This window comes from Myotis nattereri, assembly GCF_964212035.1.
Source record: "Myotis nattereri genome assembly, chromosome: 7".
In the NCBI taxonomy this organism is placed as follows: Eukaryota; Metazoa; Chordata; class Mammalia; order Chiroptera; family Vespertilionidae; genus Myotis; species Myotis nattereri.
Genome location: NC_138082.1, coordinates 14887496 through 14906086, shown reverse-complemented (window position 1 = coordinate 14906086; position 18591 = coordinate 14887496). Strand labels below are relative to the sequence as shown.

General features: G+C 42.4%; 1 protein-coding gene across 1 annotated transcript in view; it reads left to right on the top strand.

Annotated features, from left to right (window-relative positions):
* The window catches only part of PLEKHM3 (pleckstrin homology domain containing M3), a 166333-nt gene that overhangs the window by 65972 nt on the left and 81770 nt on the right, over nt 1-18591 (top strand). Inside the window, 2 exon segments of the mRNA XM_081096045.1 lie at nt 746-891; nt 9195-9388. Of these exon segments, the coding sequence (XP_080952171.1) occupies nt 746-891; nt 9195-9388 (340 nt within the window).

Genomic DNA, 18591 nt, shown 5'->3' with positions numbered 1-18591 from the left:
AGATTTGGCAAAGTAGAGACCGGAGAAGAGGACCTTGTGTAAGGAGAAATAATGTGCACCAAGATATGGAGGGTGGAGAGAGCACACTGTTTATTTGGGGAACAGTGTGGAGAGTTCTCTGACTGGAATAAAGAGGTTATATTCCCACTGGAGAGTAAGCAATAGAGTAGGTAGTTGGAAAGGCGAGTTGGAGGCCAATTAATGGACAAATTCCTTTCATTTATTTTGGAAGCAAAGGAAGGCTCTACCTATCAGTTTTTAGGATCATTTTAGAGTCAGACAAGCATAGAGCCAAATCCAACCCCACCTCTTATTGGCTGGGTGACCTCAAGACAAAATACAAACCTGGCTAAAACCTTAGTTTATTCATCTGTGCAATAGAGCCAATACAGTTCTCTCATAGAGAAGTGTGGCTTGTACAAGATCCTGTTTGAGAAGCCCCAGTGAAGTGCCTCATGAAAACAGGGTCTCTGAGTGAAGCAGGGAGAGACAAGTGGGGGTGCAGGGAGGCTTACCTGCTGAAGAGCTGGAAGTCGGAACAGACCAGAAATAGACCAGTTTCAGTGGTTCCCCCAGGAGCAGGGGGAGGGAGCTCTTGGGCTGGAAAGAAGGACACATGCATATACGTGGATTCTCTGCAACTTCTGTCCTGTTGTGGAATTTTAACTTGATGTGAGCGTTGTGTAGCCTTGTCCTGTGCTGTTAAAAGTACAATAATCATAGACCTTCGCTTTGTTTTGAACAGGATGCCAGCGATCCATAGGCCTTTCCAATGGGAAAGCCAAGGTGTGCAATTACAGCGGGTGGTATTACTGCAGCAGCTGCCACGTGGACGACAGTTTCCTCATCCCGGCACGCGTAGTCCACAACTGGGATACGTCAAAATACAAGGTAGGTGCAAAAACTCCGTGCACTCCATGACAGCAACTTGTCACATGGATTATTAAGATAATGACATGAGCATTTGAAGCGAACTTGAGGTAGTTTTATAAAAGCTGCAAGATCTTCTCCCACTTTCTACTCTGCTGTGTCATCTCTCTTCCTTCTGTGGCCATAACCACCGGAACTCACATGCTGATTCCCACTTTTAGCTCCAGGTTTGCTACTGAAAGTGAGGTCTGTGGAATTAATTACCTAATGGACATCCCAGCTTTAGTTTTAAACCTAGTTGTCTTCGAGCTGTCTGGTTGGTTAGCTACATTGTACAGCTTCTCCACCCTTCCATAGACCACCCTTCTAGCAGGTACTAGCAGTCGGCAAGGCGAGGAATCCAGCCCCACACTGGGGTGGCACTTTAGGCTTAGGATTCTTTTATGGTACTGTGCCTGCCACATGGCAGAGAAGTCTGTTACCTGGTCTGACTAGCCTGTCCTGTGGGCACCTCAGTCTCAGTACACCCCAAGTGGGCTTTATCACCCTCCCAGATGTCCCCCCAAGTGCACACGGCTCCACCAGTCACCACTGCCAGTGCTGGGAGACCTACTGGACTCCCCTCTGCCACCCCTGCCTGCCTAATCAGTTAACAGAAATCACGTGCAGAATTGTAGCTCTTGAGATCATGCTCTCCACTGCACCCACCATTCGACCACACTAACTTAAACCCTCAGCGTCACTCATGTGATGGGATTCAGTAACTTCCTAGCTGTGCTTTCTGCTTTCAAGTCTTGCCCCAGCAATATTGCAAAAAAAGTCCTAATCTCACCTTGGGTCAATGTTGTACTCTCCTCAGCCTCAGTTTCTTCACATTCAGAGTGGAGATAATAATAATAGTACCTATGTCATAAGGTTGTTCTTTGCTTAAATACTAAATGATTCACAGAAAGCACCTAGTGCAGTGCCTGGTGCACATAAGTGCCCAGTTAATGGCAGCTTTTACATGATTGTACGTAAGGTAAATACAAATCTCTTAGCTTGACATAGAGACCTTTGTGACTTCTAGTCCCTGCCTTTCTAGCCCCTTCGCCCACTATCTCCCTGCCTCCACGAGTCTCTTCAGTAAGATCACACCCCTCCCTATCCCCAGTCCTGCCATTTCACACCTCTTGCCCTCACTCAGCACAGCAAATCCTAAACCCAGGTTACACCTCATTTCCTCTCCTGATTCTTTCCTTCCCCTCTCCCAGACAGTTATCATTCTCTCCTCTGCATCTTGTACTTGACACTCTGCATATAGGCTATAAATATATTTGCCATGTGTGTATTAGATAAAAACTTAACTTAGAAGGAAAGAACACTGGTTGAATTTGGTTTAGACAGTTTAAATTAATCTGCTTGGAGCAGGGATTTGACAGCCAAGAGAGATGTGTAAGCAAGTGAGTGAGGCAGTTCTAGCCCCGTGATCATTGAGGGCTTAGGCTGTGGCACCTGCCAGCGGAATATATGCCAGTCAGCTGAGCTAAAGCAGAAAAGGTGCCACCGAATGAGGAAAATGAGCAATTCAGGCATAGTTTATGAAGATATGAGAGGAGGAGGAAATCCAGGGTTGTTTGCCGTGAGCTGCGAAGGCTACCAAAACCATTTAGCCATCGCTGACACCTGCAATCTCTCTACGCAGCAGGCATTTGCCATGGTGGTCATTCAAATGACGGTTTGATTTTGAGAGGACAGGTAACTGATTGAAGATGTCGGGCACCCTCCCTTCTTCCATGTGGCACATGAGGAGGATCTTCTGTGTCAGACCATTCCTTCTTGGGGTGTCAGTGAGCAACAGGAGATTTTAAAGCAAGAATAGAGCTGGTCGATTTTATCTGGATCATCTCTCACAGGCATTAGTAACTATATTCCATTTAGTGCAGTGTCTATCTTTGCTCAGATGCAGATTTAACTTAATATTCCTAATTGAGAGGATCAATTCAGACCTATCAGTCCCCCAAACCAGACATATTTCTGTGAGATCTGCCTGCTCTCTCTAATAGCTAGTACGTGACTGGCTTGACTGGCCGTTTAAGCCAGTGAAAAAAAGGGTTTTGCAGAGCAGGATGAAGTCTGTCATCTTAAGCGTTTCCTTGTCTGCCCTCTGGAGAAATAATAATCCTAATTATTTTTAAAGCAGGATTTCATCTGCTTTCTGGTGTACATCCTGCAAATTGAGTTGAGCTCCAGGATTACCCTGCAGCTAAGCCCTATCCTCAAATTTTCTAATGAAATTCTCTTTTGACTATAACTTCCCTCCACCACCACCCCCCATTCAAAAATACCAGCATGACAAAGAGGCGGTAAGGAACTCAGATTTAGCCTCAACTCTTCCTAACAGTTCCCCTCTGTTGTACTTTTTAAAAATATTTTTGTATCCTAGCCAGAACAGTCACATTCCATTTCACTAGGGGTTTTCCATGTTACGTAAACCATTTCCTATCTCTGTTACTTTGAGAGGCATTCAGAGCAGGCTCTATTGCCCTCGCAGAGCTGGAGAGTAGTTCGCTGATGGGGAAAACCACTTGTTTGGAGTCATTAGGAGATTTTGAGAACAAATTGTAATTAAACTTAAGATCTCCTGATTCCTCCTCCATTAGCCCACAGTGCCTGTTTTAACAGGACCAAGAAGGGTTATGATTGGGATTGATTTCAATAAGGAAGGCTTTTATCATCATGTTTCAGCGATGGGAAGAAAACCTTATACCAAAGCAGTGAGTGGTTATTTGTGGGAAAATTATAGGCGATAACTTTTTTTTATTCTCCTAATTTTCAGTAATGTGACTATATTATTTTTATTATTTTGTAAATTGTCACTTAGCTCTATATACTTTAACAAAATATGAATTAAAACATTTTTTAAAAAATATATTTTATTGATTTTTTTACAGAGAGGAAGGGAGAGGGAATAGAGAGTTAGAAACATCAATGAGAGAGAAACATTGATCAGCTGCCTCCTGCACACCCCTGACTGGGGATGTGCCCACAACCAAGGTACATGCCCTTGACCGGAATCAAACCCGGGACCCTTCAGTCCGCAGGCTGATGCTCCATCCACTGAGCCAAACCGGCCAGGGCAAAACTTATTCTTTTTAATGCCTTGGAACAAGAATTATGATTGTTCTGTCCTGTGATAGAAAACTCCCACGTGCTTTAATGTGGGGTGGGAGGCTGTTTTTCCATAAAGAAATTGCCGTGTGCTGCTATACCTTTATTCTTTTTTTGAATATACTTTCACAAATTTCAAGATTCAGAAAGTACAGAGGAAAGTGTGTGTAATCTCCCTCCAGCAAGCAAATTACTCCTTTCTTACGAATCCTTCCAGAGGTCATTTCTCATACCTGTGTTTACACAGAAATGGCAGTAGGCAGTATAGTACACAAGCTGCTCTTGGGAGAGCTCTCCATTTAGATCAGTGGTTCTCAACCTTCCTAATGCCGCAACCCTCTAATACAGTTCCTCATGTTGTGGTCACCCCCAACCATAACATTATTTTCGTTGCTACTTCATAACTGTAATGTTGCTGCTGTTATGAATCGTCATGTAAATATCTGATATGCAGGAGGTATTTTCATTGTTACAAATTGAACATAATTAAAGCATAGTGATTAATCACAAAAACAATATGTAATTATATATGTGTTTTCTGATGGTCTTAGGCGACCCCTGTGAAAGGGTCATTCGACTGCCAAAGGGGTCGCGACCCACAGGTTGAGAACCACTGATTTAGATCATAAAACTCTTCACTGGGTTTTTTTTATAGCCACTCCATATTCCATCATGAATTTTACACACATCAATTTATCCAACCTGACTTTTTTTAATGGACATTAGGTTTTCCCCATCTTTTGCTGTTACAGATAGTGATTCAATGAATAGCTTTATGCATCCTCTTTTTTTTCCAAATATTTTATTGATTTTTTACAGAGAGGAAGGAATAGGGATAGAGGGTTAGAAACATCAATGAGAGAGAAACATTGATCAGCTGCCTCCTGCACACCCCCTACTGGGGATGTACCCACAACCAAGGTACATGGCCTTGACTGGAATCGAACCTGGGACCCTTGAGTCCGCAGGCTGATGCTCTATCCACTGAGCCAAACCGGTTAGGGCTATGCATCCTTTTGAATATAAGTTCTTTCATTTATGAGTGAGAGTCCCTGCAGATAACTTCCTAGGTATAGGTATGTACATTTGTGAGTTTGATGGATATTGCCCTCAGTCAGGGTTCTGTGCTATACTTTTACCTTCTATCTTCTTGCAGGTGACTTTCTTCCCTTAGGACCAGGATGTTGGCTGTCACATCTGTCGTCACTGTGCTGTCCTTTCCCACTTTATTATATCTAAATAAGTTGAATCACATAGATGCAGGGCTGTGGAAAAAGAACCCCCTCACAGATTGCAACACAGTCCCAGATTTGAGTTCTTCTTTTTTCTTTTTATATCCAAAACTGTAATTTATTTATTTTTATTTTTTTTAAAATCTTTATTGTTCAGATTATTACATTTGTTCCTCTTTTTTCCCCCCATAACTCCCCTCCTCCCAGTTCCTGCCCCACCATCCGCCCTCACTCCCCACCCACTGTCCTCATCCATAGGTGCACGATTTTTGTCCAGTCCCGGATTTGAGTTCTTATAGCTTAAACCAGGGGTGGGGAACGTCAGGCCCGCGGCCTGCTAAAGCTTATGAAATCATTTGGTCTGGCCCTGCCAAGGCAACCGCTTATTGAATTTTTATTTAAAATTCAATAAATCTAGGAACTTTTTTCATAGCAACATAAGTTTATATTAAGTGAATTATATTAAGCGAATGATGTTATAAATATTCAAATGATCCTTGGCAGGAAAAGGTTTCCCACCCCTGGCTTAAACTATTTTGTTCTAAGGTAAAAGAGCTATGAAAAAATTTCATTTATCTTAGTAATAAACACTAAATATTATTTGGTAAAATACTAATAGGTCAATGAACTGTTGACCCTGAAAAACTGTTTCTAATGTGAATGGAATGGGGTCATGGGAAGAATGCCAAGTAAAACCATTTTTTTAAAAAGAAAGAGTATCGGGTTCATCCATCTGCACTAGCAAGCTGGGTTTTCACTCTGACTTTTCACAAATTTGGTTGGCAGGAAGTAGGACAGTAGCTTTTAGGTGAAATATATTCGGCATTCACACATAACTCATGCAGTATTTATATTAACAAGAAAGAAACTCCGTCACATAAACTTTATCACCGAAGAATGTCATTGGCTTCCTTCCCTAAGTCACTCTATATTTTTAAACATTTTCTTTTTTAAAAAAGCTTTTAAATTACAGTGGAGTTTGAAAGCGGAACCCTCATACCAGCATGCAGGCCCATTTAGAACTTAGGGGGGAAAGTGCTCTATTTTGCAAAAACGGCATTTCCTGCTGAATTTGGAGTCCTCTCAGAAATTTCCTCCCCAGTGTAAATGATGGATTCTCAAAAGCAAGCATGTGCTCAGCCTGGCTGCCAAACACGGCTCAGCCTGCAGGGATCCGTTCACACACTCGGCAGCCGCGGCCGCAACACACTCTGTATTCCTAACACTCGTTAATAACCCGTGAAGCAGCGCCTCGGACGTGATTGAAACTAGCTCTGTTTTTGTTTTTAGTAATTTCGGTTTATGAATGCTGACGTCAGTAGCTGCTGTCCCATTTGTCTTACTGCTTTTACTGTCTCTGTAAAAGACTTTTTTTTTTTTTTTCCTTTCGGGCTTAAGTGCCACCTGAAGAGAGAAGCCTTTTAAGGCCTGGGAGACTGGCCAGTGCCCTTTGTCCTTCTGTTCACCTACTAAAAGGTAGCATTGTTAACCTAATTCAGCAGGGCCCTGGCTCAGTATAAACACTGCTCAATAGGGCCAGAAAGACTAATTGAATTGTACAATACATCATTTTTCAGCAACAGTTTCAAGTGGGTTGTACTTCATTTTCCAGGACACCATTCGTTTTTCCCTCGTTTTAAGATATTTAAATATCGCAAATATTGAGCTATGATCAATAAAATCTGTTTGAACCCAATTCTGTCTTTCCCCACTGAGCTGTGAGCTACGGGAGGAAGGGCCCCACCTGGCTCATTCTCCACCACGTGCCTCGCGCTCACCGCAGTGTCTGGCATGTCCCCGCGACTCTGCCTCAGAGCGAGGCGTTGTTTAGTCCTGCCAACTGTTCTTTCCAGTCTGGTAAAACAGTCACAGGTTTTGGCAGATGCTAGGTGCGTCTTTGGAGCTGGAGTTACAGAGACTGTAAACTTCATTAATTTTAACTCTGCAGGACCCCAGAGGATTACACAGCACAGCAGGTACCTCCAAAATAATTGCTTTTAAGGGAAAAAATGATACTTTTAATAGAAAAAAAATTGACTCATATTTTGCATCTCTGTAAGGAGCATGAACTTTTATATGAGCTTTACAATAAAAGAAAATGATAATATTGAATTTCATAAACATCTGTTTTTAATCAACATGCAGTAGCCACACATTTAGTTATCACATGTGCATATTGATGTCTTTTCATGGCTGTGTCTGCTTGTTGTACTCTCCTCTGCCCCATCCTTGCCCACCAAGTGAATTTCTGTTTCTAGACCTCGAGCCAATGTCACCTGTTTCGCCAGGCCTGCCTGGCTCCTAACCTCCCCTCCCCTTCCCCCACAGCACAGTTGATTTATCCCTCCTTTCCGTTACCTGTGGATCTCACCCATAGTGCTTTTGTGGTAGATGGCAGGCTATGTGTTACATGTATATTTTGTTTTAAATATTTGTCTATTGTACTAAACAGTGGGTCCCTTGAAGGTAGGGACTGTATCCTATTTAACTTCATTATTAAGCTTCTAACCTAGAGTGTGAAACCTGGTGGGTTTCCATTTTCTTTTTCATAAGCAAAGTTGTTTGTTTTGTTTTTATGGTGAATTCCTGCCTTACTCCGAGTACTAGAGAGGTTTTGGAGGAAACTTGGTGAAGAGGTTTTACCTTTCATAAATAGAACTAAGCCAATTCTATGTATCAGTAGTGAGTCCATGTCTCTGTGAATTAGAATGTACAGGCCCCCCAGATTACCCATGTGTCATGCATTATTTAAGCAACCCCCTCTCTCTCGGATGCATTATGTTTCTACTACTTATTTCTACTGATGACAGTGATATTTTATAGTCAACTTTCGTTGTTTACTACCAGAGGTAGATACAGAGTTGGATGAATATGCTAGAGGCAGCCCAAGTTGAAAGTGGTTCTAATAAGAAAAACTCCTTCATGTTCACTAAAGTGTGTATTTGAGCCCTAACTGGTTTGGCTCAGTGGATAGAGCATTGGCCACAGACTAAAGGGTCCCAGGTTTGATTTCGGTCAAGGGCATGTAACTTGGTTGCGGGCTCAGTCCCCAGTAGGGGGCGTGCAGGAGGCAGCTGATCGATGTTTCTCTCTCCTATACTTCCTCTCTGTAATACACACACACACATATATATATGTATATATATCTAAAAGTGTGTGTTTGAGTCTGTTTTCTATGCATTAAAATTATTCTGCACATATTTATTTTTCAAAACGTTATTTCTTTGGCTTTTGTAATATGTGCATTTACCTCTTTTTTAAAAAAGTGGTATAGAAGTGGACTGACTATTCTGGCGGGGGGGGAGAAGGGTGTGGGGGGTGTGGGAAGAGACTGAACAAAAATTGTACACCTATGGATGAGGACAGTGGGAGGGGAGCTATGGGGGAAAAAAGAGGAACAACTGTAATAATCTGAACAATAAATATTTAATTTAAAAAAAGTGGTATAGGATACACATACATACGCATATACATATATGTATTTTTAAAATCAGGGAGTATTAATCTCCCCTCCCTCTCCCCCCCCCCTTTTTTTTTTTTACCTTTTTCTGGAAATAATTATAGAGTCACAGATAGTGCATAGATAGTACACAGTGGTCCTGTATCCCTTTCACCTAGTTTTCCCCATTGGTTACATCTTAAATAATTAAAGTATATTTAAAACACCCAGAAAACTGACCTTGGTGTATATTGGGTCTGTGTAGTTCTGTGTCATTATATCACGTGTGTAGATCCAGGTAATCAGGATATAGAAGTAATGCATTCCTTTCAGTGCCAAGGATACTTTTCCAGTTAAGTTCCTGGAAGAGAGAAGGAAGACGAACTTCATATTTAGTTTGGGCTTTTCTCTTGGCTGGGATATTTCAGCTGTGGTTCGTAGTTTGAGGCGGCGTGGAAAGCCGGGCGAGTCAGCAGAACTGATGGGGGACGTTGATTTTGTAGGTGTCTAAGCAGGCCAAGGAGTTTCTGGAGTACGTGTACGAAGAGCCCCTGATCGACATCCAGCAGGAGAACCCCATGCTGTACCTGCACGCCCAGCCGCTGGCCACCGTGGTGCGGCTGCGGCAGCGGCTCAGGTCGCTGCGAGCCTATTTGTTCAGCTGCCGGGCAGCCGTGGCCGAGGATCTGCGCCGCAGGTAAGAGTCATAAATGTCAGATGGCTCCAGTTTGTTTTTCTTTCCTGTCCTGGGAGGGTGGTGACATGATCTCTAAGGGCCTTTCCAGCACAGACCGGCTGGAATTCTGTGGTTCTGCCTCTGGGCTCATCTTGGACATTTTCCTCTGAGGTCCTCTATCCGACTGAGCCAAGCAAAATGGAAATAATATCTCAGCATAACTGCAGGCGTTTAACCCAAGGCCCGAGTTCCCAAGACGGTGAAGCCTTCTCTTACCTGTAGGTTAACTTGAGAGAATGATGGTGGCAGTATCTCTTCATGGATCCCTTCTGTGGTGTTTCCCACTTTCAGTTCCTATTTATCATCAGTAAAAATAAGCATGTTTGAAATATTTCATAACTTAAAAACATTTTTCAGTGGGAAATAAGTAGGTGGTTATGCAAATCTTACTTTCCACAGAGAGAGAAACTTGCTCAGTGATGCAGGCGGTAGGGCCAGGACGGAAATGCACAGGCCCAGATTCGGCCTTTTCATGCTCCCGTTGGTGCAGGCTTCCTACAGCTTGTTGTCTCCGAGTTCAGAGAACTCACAAGTCCATACCGGGCTCAGATCTCTAAATCAAATCGGAGTGAAAATGTGCCTGCTCTCATCAAATTCCTTCTTTTACAGTTAGATTTTATTGGCATTTAAATTTTCACTCTTGGCTTATACAGACTAGCTTATACTTGACATAATTGTTGATGGTGTTCATAAGTCCCTAAAAATACCTTTTAATTTTTTTTTGTTTTAATAGAAATGACCGAAGCATATATTAGTCATGGGTTTTGGAGGTACGCCTATGTGCATAAGTACCTTTGGAAAGTATTAAAAGTGATATAGTTTGCTATTTGAGATCCAATTAGAATCCAAAGACACTGACATAACCCCAGGCATCTGAAGAAGACATTTTTAAAAGAACTAAATGTAGATAGTGAAGAATACATAATATGTAGACAAGCGCTCATAAAATAATAATGAAAAGGCAGCTGCCATAAAGCAAAATACCTCTCAGTGGTAGTCATTCTACTACCTAGTTGTTTTTTAGAAAGCACTAGAAAATGGTCAGGATTTGTGCTTATAAAGTCCAGGCACATCTTAATTCTAAAACATCAGGGCTTTTCCTGAAAGGCAGTAGAATTATATGTCTCCAACCAATTTACCAACTAAACTATATACAAGAATTTTAACATTCAAAGTATTTTCAGTACCTTTTGGCTTTCCTCAAAGCTTATTTTTCTTGAGCCTATATATTTAGGTAATATTAAAATCTGTACATGGGAATTATGTTAGATACCTTTCTGATATAGTTTTACTTTGGTTAAATATGCCAAATCAGGGCACACATTTAGAAATTAAATAGGAGATCCTCCCTCCATATGGATGACTAAGAATACCTATGCTGTTCCCACTGTCTGGTGGTTTACCACCCTGTACTGCACCCATGGCCAGGCCACCAGGAAAGGAATGGAGGTTCTAGAGAGAAGGCACTCCCAACCAAGCCTGTGAGAATGAATACAATAACTTTTTTCTTTCCCTTGATCTTTCTTCTCTGAACTTGTTCATGACCATTAGGTAGTGCATGCCTGGCACAAGATAGGTGCTTACTAAGTATCGGATGGATAGGTGGAAGGAAAGAGGGAGGATCAATGGGTATTATGGTGCCACTTCAGACCACTGAACAGCGGCCAGTAGCCTGATTTTGAGGAAGGAGTCATCTCCAGATTCTTCTCTTCCTTACTCCCCTGTATGTTACTTAGCACAGCGTCTAACCCATCCAGACCCCTTAAAAATAGTTGTTGAATAACAAATCTAATCAGTCAAAAAGATGTATTTAGTTGGTTCTGTTTCTGGGATAAGTCTCAAATCTGTCCTCTCCTCCTCACTTCCAGTACAGCACCTGCTTTAGTCTCAGGATACTGCAGTATCCTTCTGTCTAATCTATCTGTTTCTTCCCAGTCGAACCTTCACACAAGACAAATTATTAAATAACAAGTATGGAATTCAGGATCTGCCCAAATCTGGTTCATTATATTGCTCTATAAGATATTCTCTAATATCTTGCACTTCACACACAAATAACTAATTTTGTTATTGTAGTTTCTCTGTATTTATAGACTTGAGGTTGCCATGTCTTTCCAACCTGGCACAGAGTAAAATATATACCAGTAACAAGCATTCTTTTACAGCCTTTGGCGGGGGGAGAAGTATGGGGATTGGTCTTCTTGAATGACTTCAAATCATGTTTACTGACTAGTGAAAGATGTCTAAGATTTTCTGGGCTGGGCCATACTTAATATCAATTCTGCCTACTTCAGTGTCTACAAAAATAGCCACAGATACAAAGGAGAATCATTGCCCACCTAATATGCTAATATCCTATTGCCAGAGGTCATCTCTTACCTATCGTTCACTTTTATATGGAATCTGACTTTTTCGAATAATTAACTGGCAGTTCCTTTAGAGATGAGAAGCTTCCCGGAAAGCAATATCCAAGGTTCCTTTTGTGTCACCTGGGGATACAACAAGAGTGGAAGAGTTTAAACAGTGAGGAGAACCTCTGGGCCCTTCTGATCTTACACATCCTTGATAGAAATTAAAAGAGCAAAGAAAAATCCAGCTCTTATCTGGTCGTAAAAGGCATTCTCTCCTTGCCTGGTTTTTACCTCGGTAGAGGAGTAGCCATTAATCTCCAGCAAGTAGGCCCAACATGCTGAAGACTTGTCAGCACCATATAAACAGAATAAAGCAAACTGTTAATATTGCTGTCGTGAGAAAACTGAAAACAGACTGATTAATTGTATTGGCGCTCGCCCGCCAGGGAGCCAACTTTGGTCGTCGCCTTATTAGGGAAGTCACAGTTTGCTTTCAGGCCTTTCATTACGATGGCCGGCCAGTTTTCATCCTCACTGTTTTTGTTATTGTTGTTAAATGAATGCCTTGTTCTTGAACTCATACTGCAAATCTTGACTGGCAGAGGTAATTAGTTAGAAAAAGTCAGTGTCTTCCATGAAGTCTAGAATGTTTACAGTGCTGACAGTTCCGTTTCTGAGGCCTCCCAGATGGCGACCCTGCTGGGCTGGTTCAAGGCCTAGTTCACTTTTCATGAGAAGAGTTATTTACAGTGTCCACACGTGAAGGTGCATGAAGAACTGTGGAAAGTGGAAGCACTGTCAGGGCACATTCGGAGCAGCAGCCATCGGGGGAGTCTTTGGGAAGGCGCAGCCCTGAGTGTCCCACTGAACACAGGAGCAGTGGGATAAATGTGCACATCAAGTCACAAAGGGCACCGCAGGGCCAAGTTTGGCCCTCAGACATGGCCTTTCAGGGATGCCCCCTATTGTTAAAATAGCTCAGCCGGCGTGGCTTAGTGGTTGAGCATCGACCTATGAACCAGGAGGTCATGGTTTGATCCCTGGTCAGGGCACATGCCTGGGTTGCAGGCTCGATCCCAGTGTGGAGCGTGCAGGAGGCAGCCAATCAGTGATTCTCTCTTATCACTGATGTTCCAACCTCTCTCTCTCCCTTCCTCTCTGAAACCAATAAACATATTTTTTAAAAAGTTGTTAAAACAGTTGCTAACATGTCAATAATCAGGAGTTCTCATGAACATACAAAGGGAAGCTGGCCATCTGGTTTCTCTGAGGAAATCGGAAGCTCTGATTGCAAGGCCTCCCTTGTGTCTGGCGAGCTGCCCTCAGCTTGAGGTCCTGGCCCCTCCACTCTGCTGTGATCTCTGTGCCCCTGCTGTCTCCCCAAACTCAGTGCCATGTGCTGTGAGATAATGGCCGCCATGGCTTTCCTGTCCCAGCCCACTTCAGTTATTGCTGTTGGTACCTGGGCCCGTACGTAATCATGATTTCACCAATTAAGAACTTCCCCATAAGTATGTTATTTGTTCTTTACAGTAGCCCCCTTGAATGGGTAGGACAGGTGGTATTTAGACAGAAGAGAAAGGACTGTGACTCGGAGATGCTACATGACTTGCCTGAGGTGACAGGGCTGGTGAGCAGGAGGGTCCATGCTCGGAACCAGGTTTTCTGAGGCTCACATCGCTGCTACTTTCTTTCCCTGGCGTGCTTGCCATTGGTGAGGGTGCTGTCCAGAGGGTCTCTAGACTCTGAAGTGGAACTGCTTTTAATTCTCCTGAAGCCTTGATTGAGGTCTTCTGAGAGAGTGTGAGAGGGGCAGGGAGTACTGTCCCGTGAGTGGGGAGGTGGGCTGGCTGATGGCACCCCTGCGCTCACTGCCAAGCTCAGCCAGTCCTGCAGGGTCGGCATGACCATGGCTCAGCACGGGCTCTCTAGTGGGTGTTGGCCAGACCTTTGCGTTTCACAGACCTGTACATTTAAAACAAAAATGTGGAGATATCTATAGGGTTGTCGTATATAAACGTCTGTAGCCAAAACAAACATTGTCACCCGTTTCTTACTATCATTTCATAAAAGAGCATAGTAACACTAAAAAAAATAGACAGCTTTATAAAATCAAATAGATTTAACTTTATTCTACTCTTCTTTTTTCTTCTTCTCATTTTATCTTGGACTAAAAACATCACCAGACCGATACCAGCTGTTTGGAGCAGCTTTTCAGAAATCCTGATTTAAGTCATATTTTCTCTTCTGAGTGAAGTGAAATCATCCAGTCCAGGGAAAGACATCCTAGAAATGAATGTGGATGCTGTGTGTTTCCCAGTCTCTATCAAAACATGATTTGGGGACCTGGGGAGCCCACTGACTCCAAGTCAAATTTATATTATCATATAATTTAAAACTGGTTTCTCTCCGACACTTGTTGAGGCCGATAGTCAATATTAAGCCTATTCTCTCAGTTGCTTAGAGCAGAACCGGGTCAGTTTGGGGAATACTAGTACATTAGTCCTACTTGTTTGTCAAGTTTAGTCCTTAGACCATTCGGAAACAATTTAACAGCTTAATTGGGAGTCTCAAGAGAGTATGAAAAGTGATTCTTCTACTGCCTAAACCACCTCTTCTGTTTTTGATTTCACATTTTGTTTGAAGTTATACTTATATCCAGCATTAGTTCTCAGTGACATATCAGCTTTACCAAATGATGAGAAATATCTATCACAAAGATTGCCATTGTTATTAACATTACGTATCCTGGTGAGTACCAGAAAAAAAAAGGAGTGTGCACGGGGGTTGTCAGAATCTCAGTGCGTCCTTCAAGCAAAATTTAGCAGCTTGCTAAGTTCTTAGAGGAATCCCCATAAGTGTCACATGATTTACCAAGACCCCCTTTCCCCTCCTTCCCTTGTTCCCCCAGGGAGAGCTGTCTTTCTCTAGAGTTCACTGGAAGGAGGCTATGTTCAAAGGTTAATGTGTCCTTTGGCCTCCTATCAAGGTGTCCAAACCTGAGCTCCCGATCTCCCTGCCCCGACTCCTGATGCTAACTGTTCCTCTTGCAGGCTTTCCCCTCGGGCATACTGGCACCTCCATCCATCCAGGTGTGCAGGCTGAACTCCTTTCACATCCTTCACCCAGCCCATCAGCAAATCCTGTCAGTTTCCCCTTCAAAGTATATCCAATCGTCACCCCCTCCACTGCTACCACCCGGGTCCAAGCCAGTCTCTCCGCTCAGTCTGCTCTTAAATTGCAGATCAGTAGTTTTATTGCTAGCTTTACCCAGTGGCCAGAGAAGTCTCTATTGAACGAGCACAAAAAACGTTTTACATAAATGTTATAGGCACGCTTTAAAATTAAATACCCATTGCATTTTGAAGTTATTTATTACAGGTCCTTACAAGCTAATATCTTTTTAAAGTATGATACTTTGTAAAACACTGTGTAATTTGAAGCCAGAGTTCTCATGGTCCTTCCACAATGTGTTAAGACCACAGCTGGAATTTACTAGCTGATGCCACTCCTGATCCTAATGATCTAATAGCTTCACCTCTTGCTCCAAGTAAAAGCCAAGGTCCTATGCGGCCCCATGCCCCATGGCCTCTCATTGACTCTGTCCCAGTCACGCTAGGCTTCCTGTTGAGCACACCAAGCTGGCTCACTTGTCCCTCGCCTCCCCTGTCCCCGCCCAGATAACTTGCTTCCTTACCTCCATCATGTCTTTACTCAGCTCACCTAATGAAGCATCTTTGGCCACTCTATTTAAAATCACAACCAATGAGTGAAGTACAGCATAGAAACAGTCAATAATATGTAATAACTATGTATGGTGTCAAATGGGTGCAAGACTTACGGAGTGATCACTTCGTAAGGTATATAAATGCTTAATCACTATGCTGTACACCTAAAATTAATATACAGTGGGGCCTTGACTTACGAGTGTCCCGACTAACGAGTATTTTGAGATACCAGCTGTCTCTCGGCTGATTTTTTGCATTGAGTTGATAGAGTAATTTGAGTTAACGAGCTCCTTAATGAGCTTGGTCTCGGAACGAATTAAACTCGTAAGTCAAGTCCCCACTGTAATGTATGTCAATTGTAATTGAAATTTTTGTTAAAAGGAACATTAATCTGAAAAAATTTTTTTTTAATTTGTAAAATTTTTTTAAATTGTCACACACTTCCTTGTGCTTATTTCCTTCTGCTTACTACCACATAGCGTGGTATTTTGTCTGTCTCCCTCTCCTCCCTCCAGATGTAAGCTACAAAAGGGCATGGCTTTTTATCTGTTTTGTTCACTGCTATCTCCCTAGGGCCTAGAGTCAAGGCCCTAGACCATACCTAACGTATAGTTCGGGCTAATCAATACTTGTTGAATAAATTAATTAAATGAATAAAGTACTATCACCAAGATCCACCCACTTAATTTGGCCAAACTTTTTTTTTCTTATTACAAAAGAAAAATACTGTTCACTATAGAAAACTAAAATAAGAAAGCCACACATTATTCTACCACTTTGGTGCATATCCTTTCAGATGTTTTCCTCTAAGCTTTATACTGTACTTGCTACTTTTAACCCAATCCCTTCACTTAGTATATTGTATCTTTTTATGCCAGTTACTATTTTCCTAAAGCATCATGAATCACTGAGTGAAAACGGTGTTTTGATAGATTTGAAAGCAGTCATTCTCACTCTGGATCAAGAATTCCCTTTCCCTTGGATGACTCTGGAACTAAAGTTTTCAAGTCATCCAACCTTCTGATCTCCTCGTAGCTCCTCTCCCTTCATGTTCTGTAGAGATCTCACTCAGCAAGTTATGTACATACCAACATCAACACTCTAAAAGGGGCCTACAGACTCTAAAAAAGGCATTGTCACTCAAACTAAACAACTAAATAAACTTTGAAAAAAGAACGGACAAATTATATATTAATTTTACTATAATATACACATAGCCTTTTACTTACTGAGAAATCCTTCAGAAAGTTAGAAAGTGCTTTTATCTTATTCTGAGATTAAATTAAATATGCATAAGTTATCTAAAATTGTTTTCTAAAAGATAACAACAAAAAAACACATATTGCAGGAACTGTTAAAAAAAATACCGTAAGAATTTGAGCTAGGATCTTTACTAACTGTCCTATAATCTGTCACCGTTATCACCAGACCCCGGAATAATCACAACCAAAATGACTTCCCAAGTATCCCTACTCCAGGGAGATTGTTGCTAAGAAACTTAAGCACAATGTCTGAATGAGCGGGCGAAAGAGACCCTTATTTCCCATAATCATCTGTCAAGATGTAATATACGATGTGATCTTGCCACTTTTTCAGCCAATGAGACTAGCAAAATGAGTTACCTAGAAAAAAACGATTGAAGTTTGTTTCTTCCACATGGGTTGCTATCGAAATATCTGCCTTTGATTTCAAATTGTTTTTCCATTAGCTGGGAGCACGGCTGGGCATATGAGTCCTGTCCACATGCAGCCTAATGTAACTATTTCAGGAAGACCTACAGCTCATAGCAAGAACACCAAATTGCATCTCGCTGGGGATGCTTCGCAGTGGTTTGTGTGCTTTTGGTGTGGGCGCCTGTGCCCTGCAAAGGAAAGACACCGAGGCGCTCTCGGTACAAATCACCCACCCTGGAGCACCTCTTCCTGGAAAACACAGTAATAATACACGAATAAACGGTTTTCCTTTCCTTAGGCACCTCTACCCATAGTCTTCCTGTAGGCCCTTATGATTTAGAATCAAAATTAGAGATTTTCCTTTGATGTGTTTCATTTCCTGTGTGTGTGTGTGTGGAGAGGGGGAGAGAGAGGCGGCAGGTTCTTTAAAGCCTATCGCCTATCACATGTGTTGTGATATTTCCATCATTTTAATCACTGGGTTTTTATTTATTTGACATTGGTTAATAAAATACGTGCTTCAGGTACACACGCTACAACACATCCTCTGTATATTGTATTGTGTGTTTACCAACCCAAGTCAAGTCCCTTCCATCACCGTTTATCCCCCCTTTCCCTCTGGCAATCACCATATTGTTGTCTGTGTCCTTGAGTCTTTTTTTCTTGCTTAATCCCTTCACCTTTCTCCCCCAGCCTGCAGCCACCTCCCCTCTGACAGCTATCAGTCTGCTCTTTGTTAGTTTATTTTGTTCATTAGATCCCACACATACACAAAATCATACGGCACTTGTCTCCTCTGACTGACTTATTTCACTCGGCATAATGCTCCCCAGGTAATCGGTGGGTCTTTACATGCCAGCTGTGCAACTCTAAGAGCCGAGCTCCAGGGAAATGGCGATGTCATTAAATCCATCAAAATCCTGCAAACGGTCTGCCTCCTTCAGAGCCCACTTAGTTCCTTTTCTCTCGTGACCATCAGGCTTGTGGGAGCCGAGTGGAAGTCCTCAGAAATTAGTCAGGTTAAATGAGTCTTGATGTGTTTGACTCAGTGTCCTGGTACAAAATGGAAGGAGGAACCCCCTACCTCTTTTGTAAAGACTCCTGCCTTTGATTTCATAGGCAATTATCTCTGCATTTTTAACCTCAAGCGCCAACTGCGTAATATAAGGGCTCTGAATCATATATGATCTTTTCCCTCAGTTTTCATCTTCTCTCACCTTTCTCATTAGAGCAATCTATAATGAAGCCTACGTTACCATCTCGGTGTGCCAGGCAGTCCTAAAGGTGATGAAATAGAGCATGTTGGCACTGGGAGTGATTGTGCGGGTTGGGTTTCGTGGTCCTTTAGCAGCTTTCTTCCTGGTTCTTCGGTGTCAGAGGCCCTGCCCGAGCCCCCTGCCAGTGATGGGCGA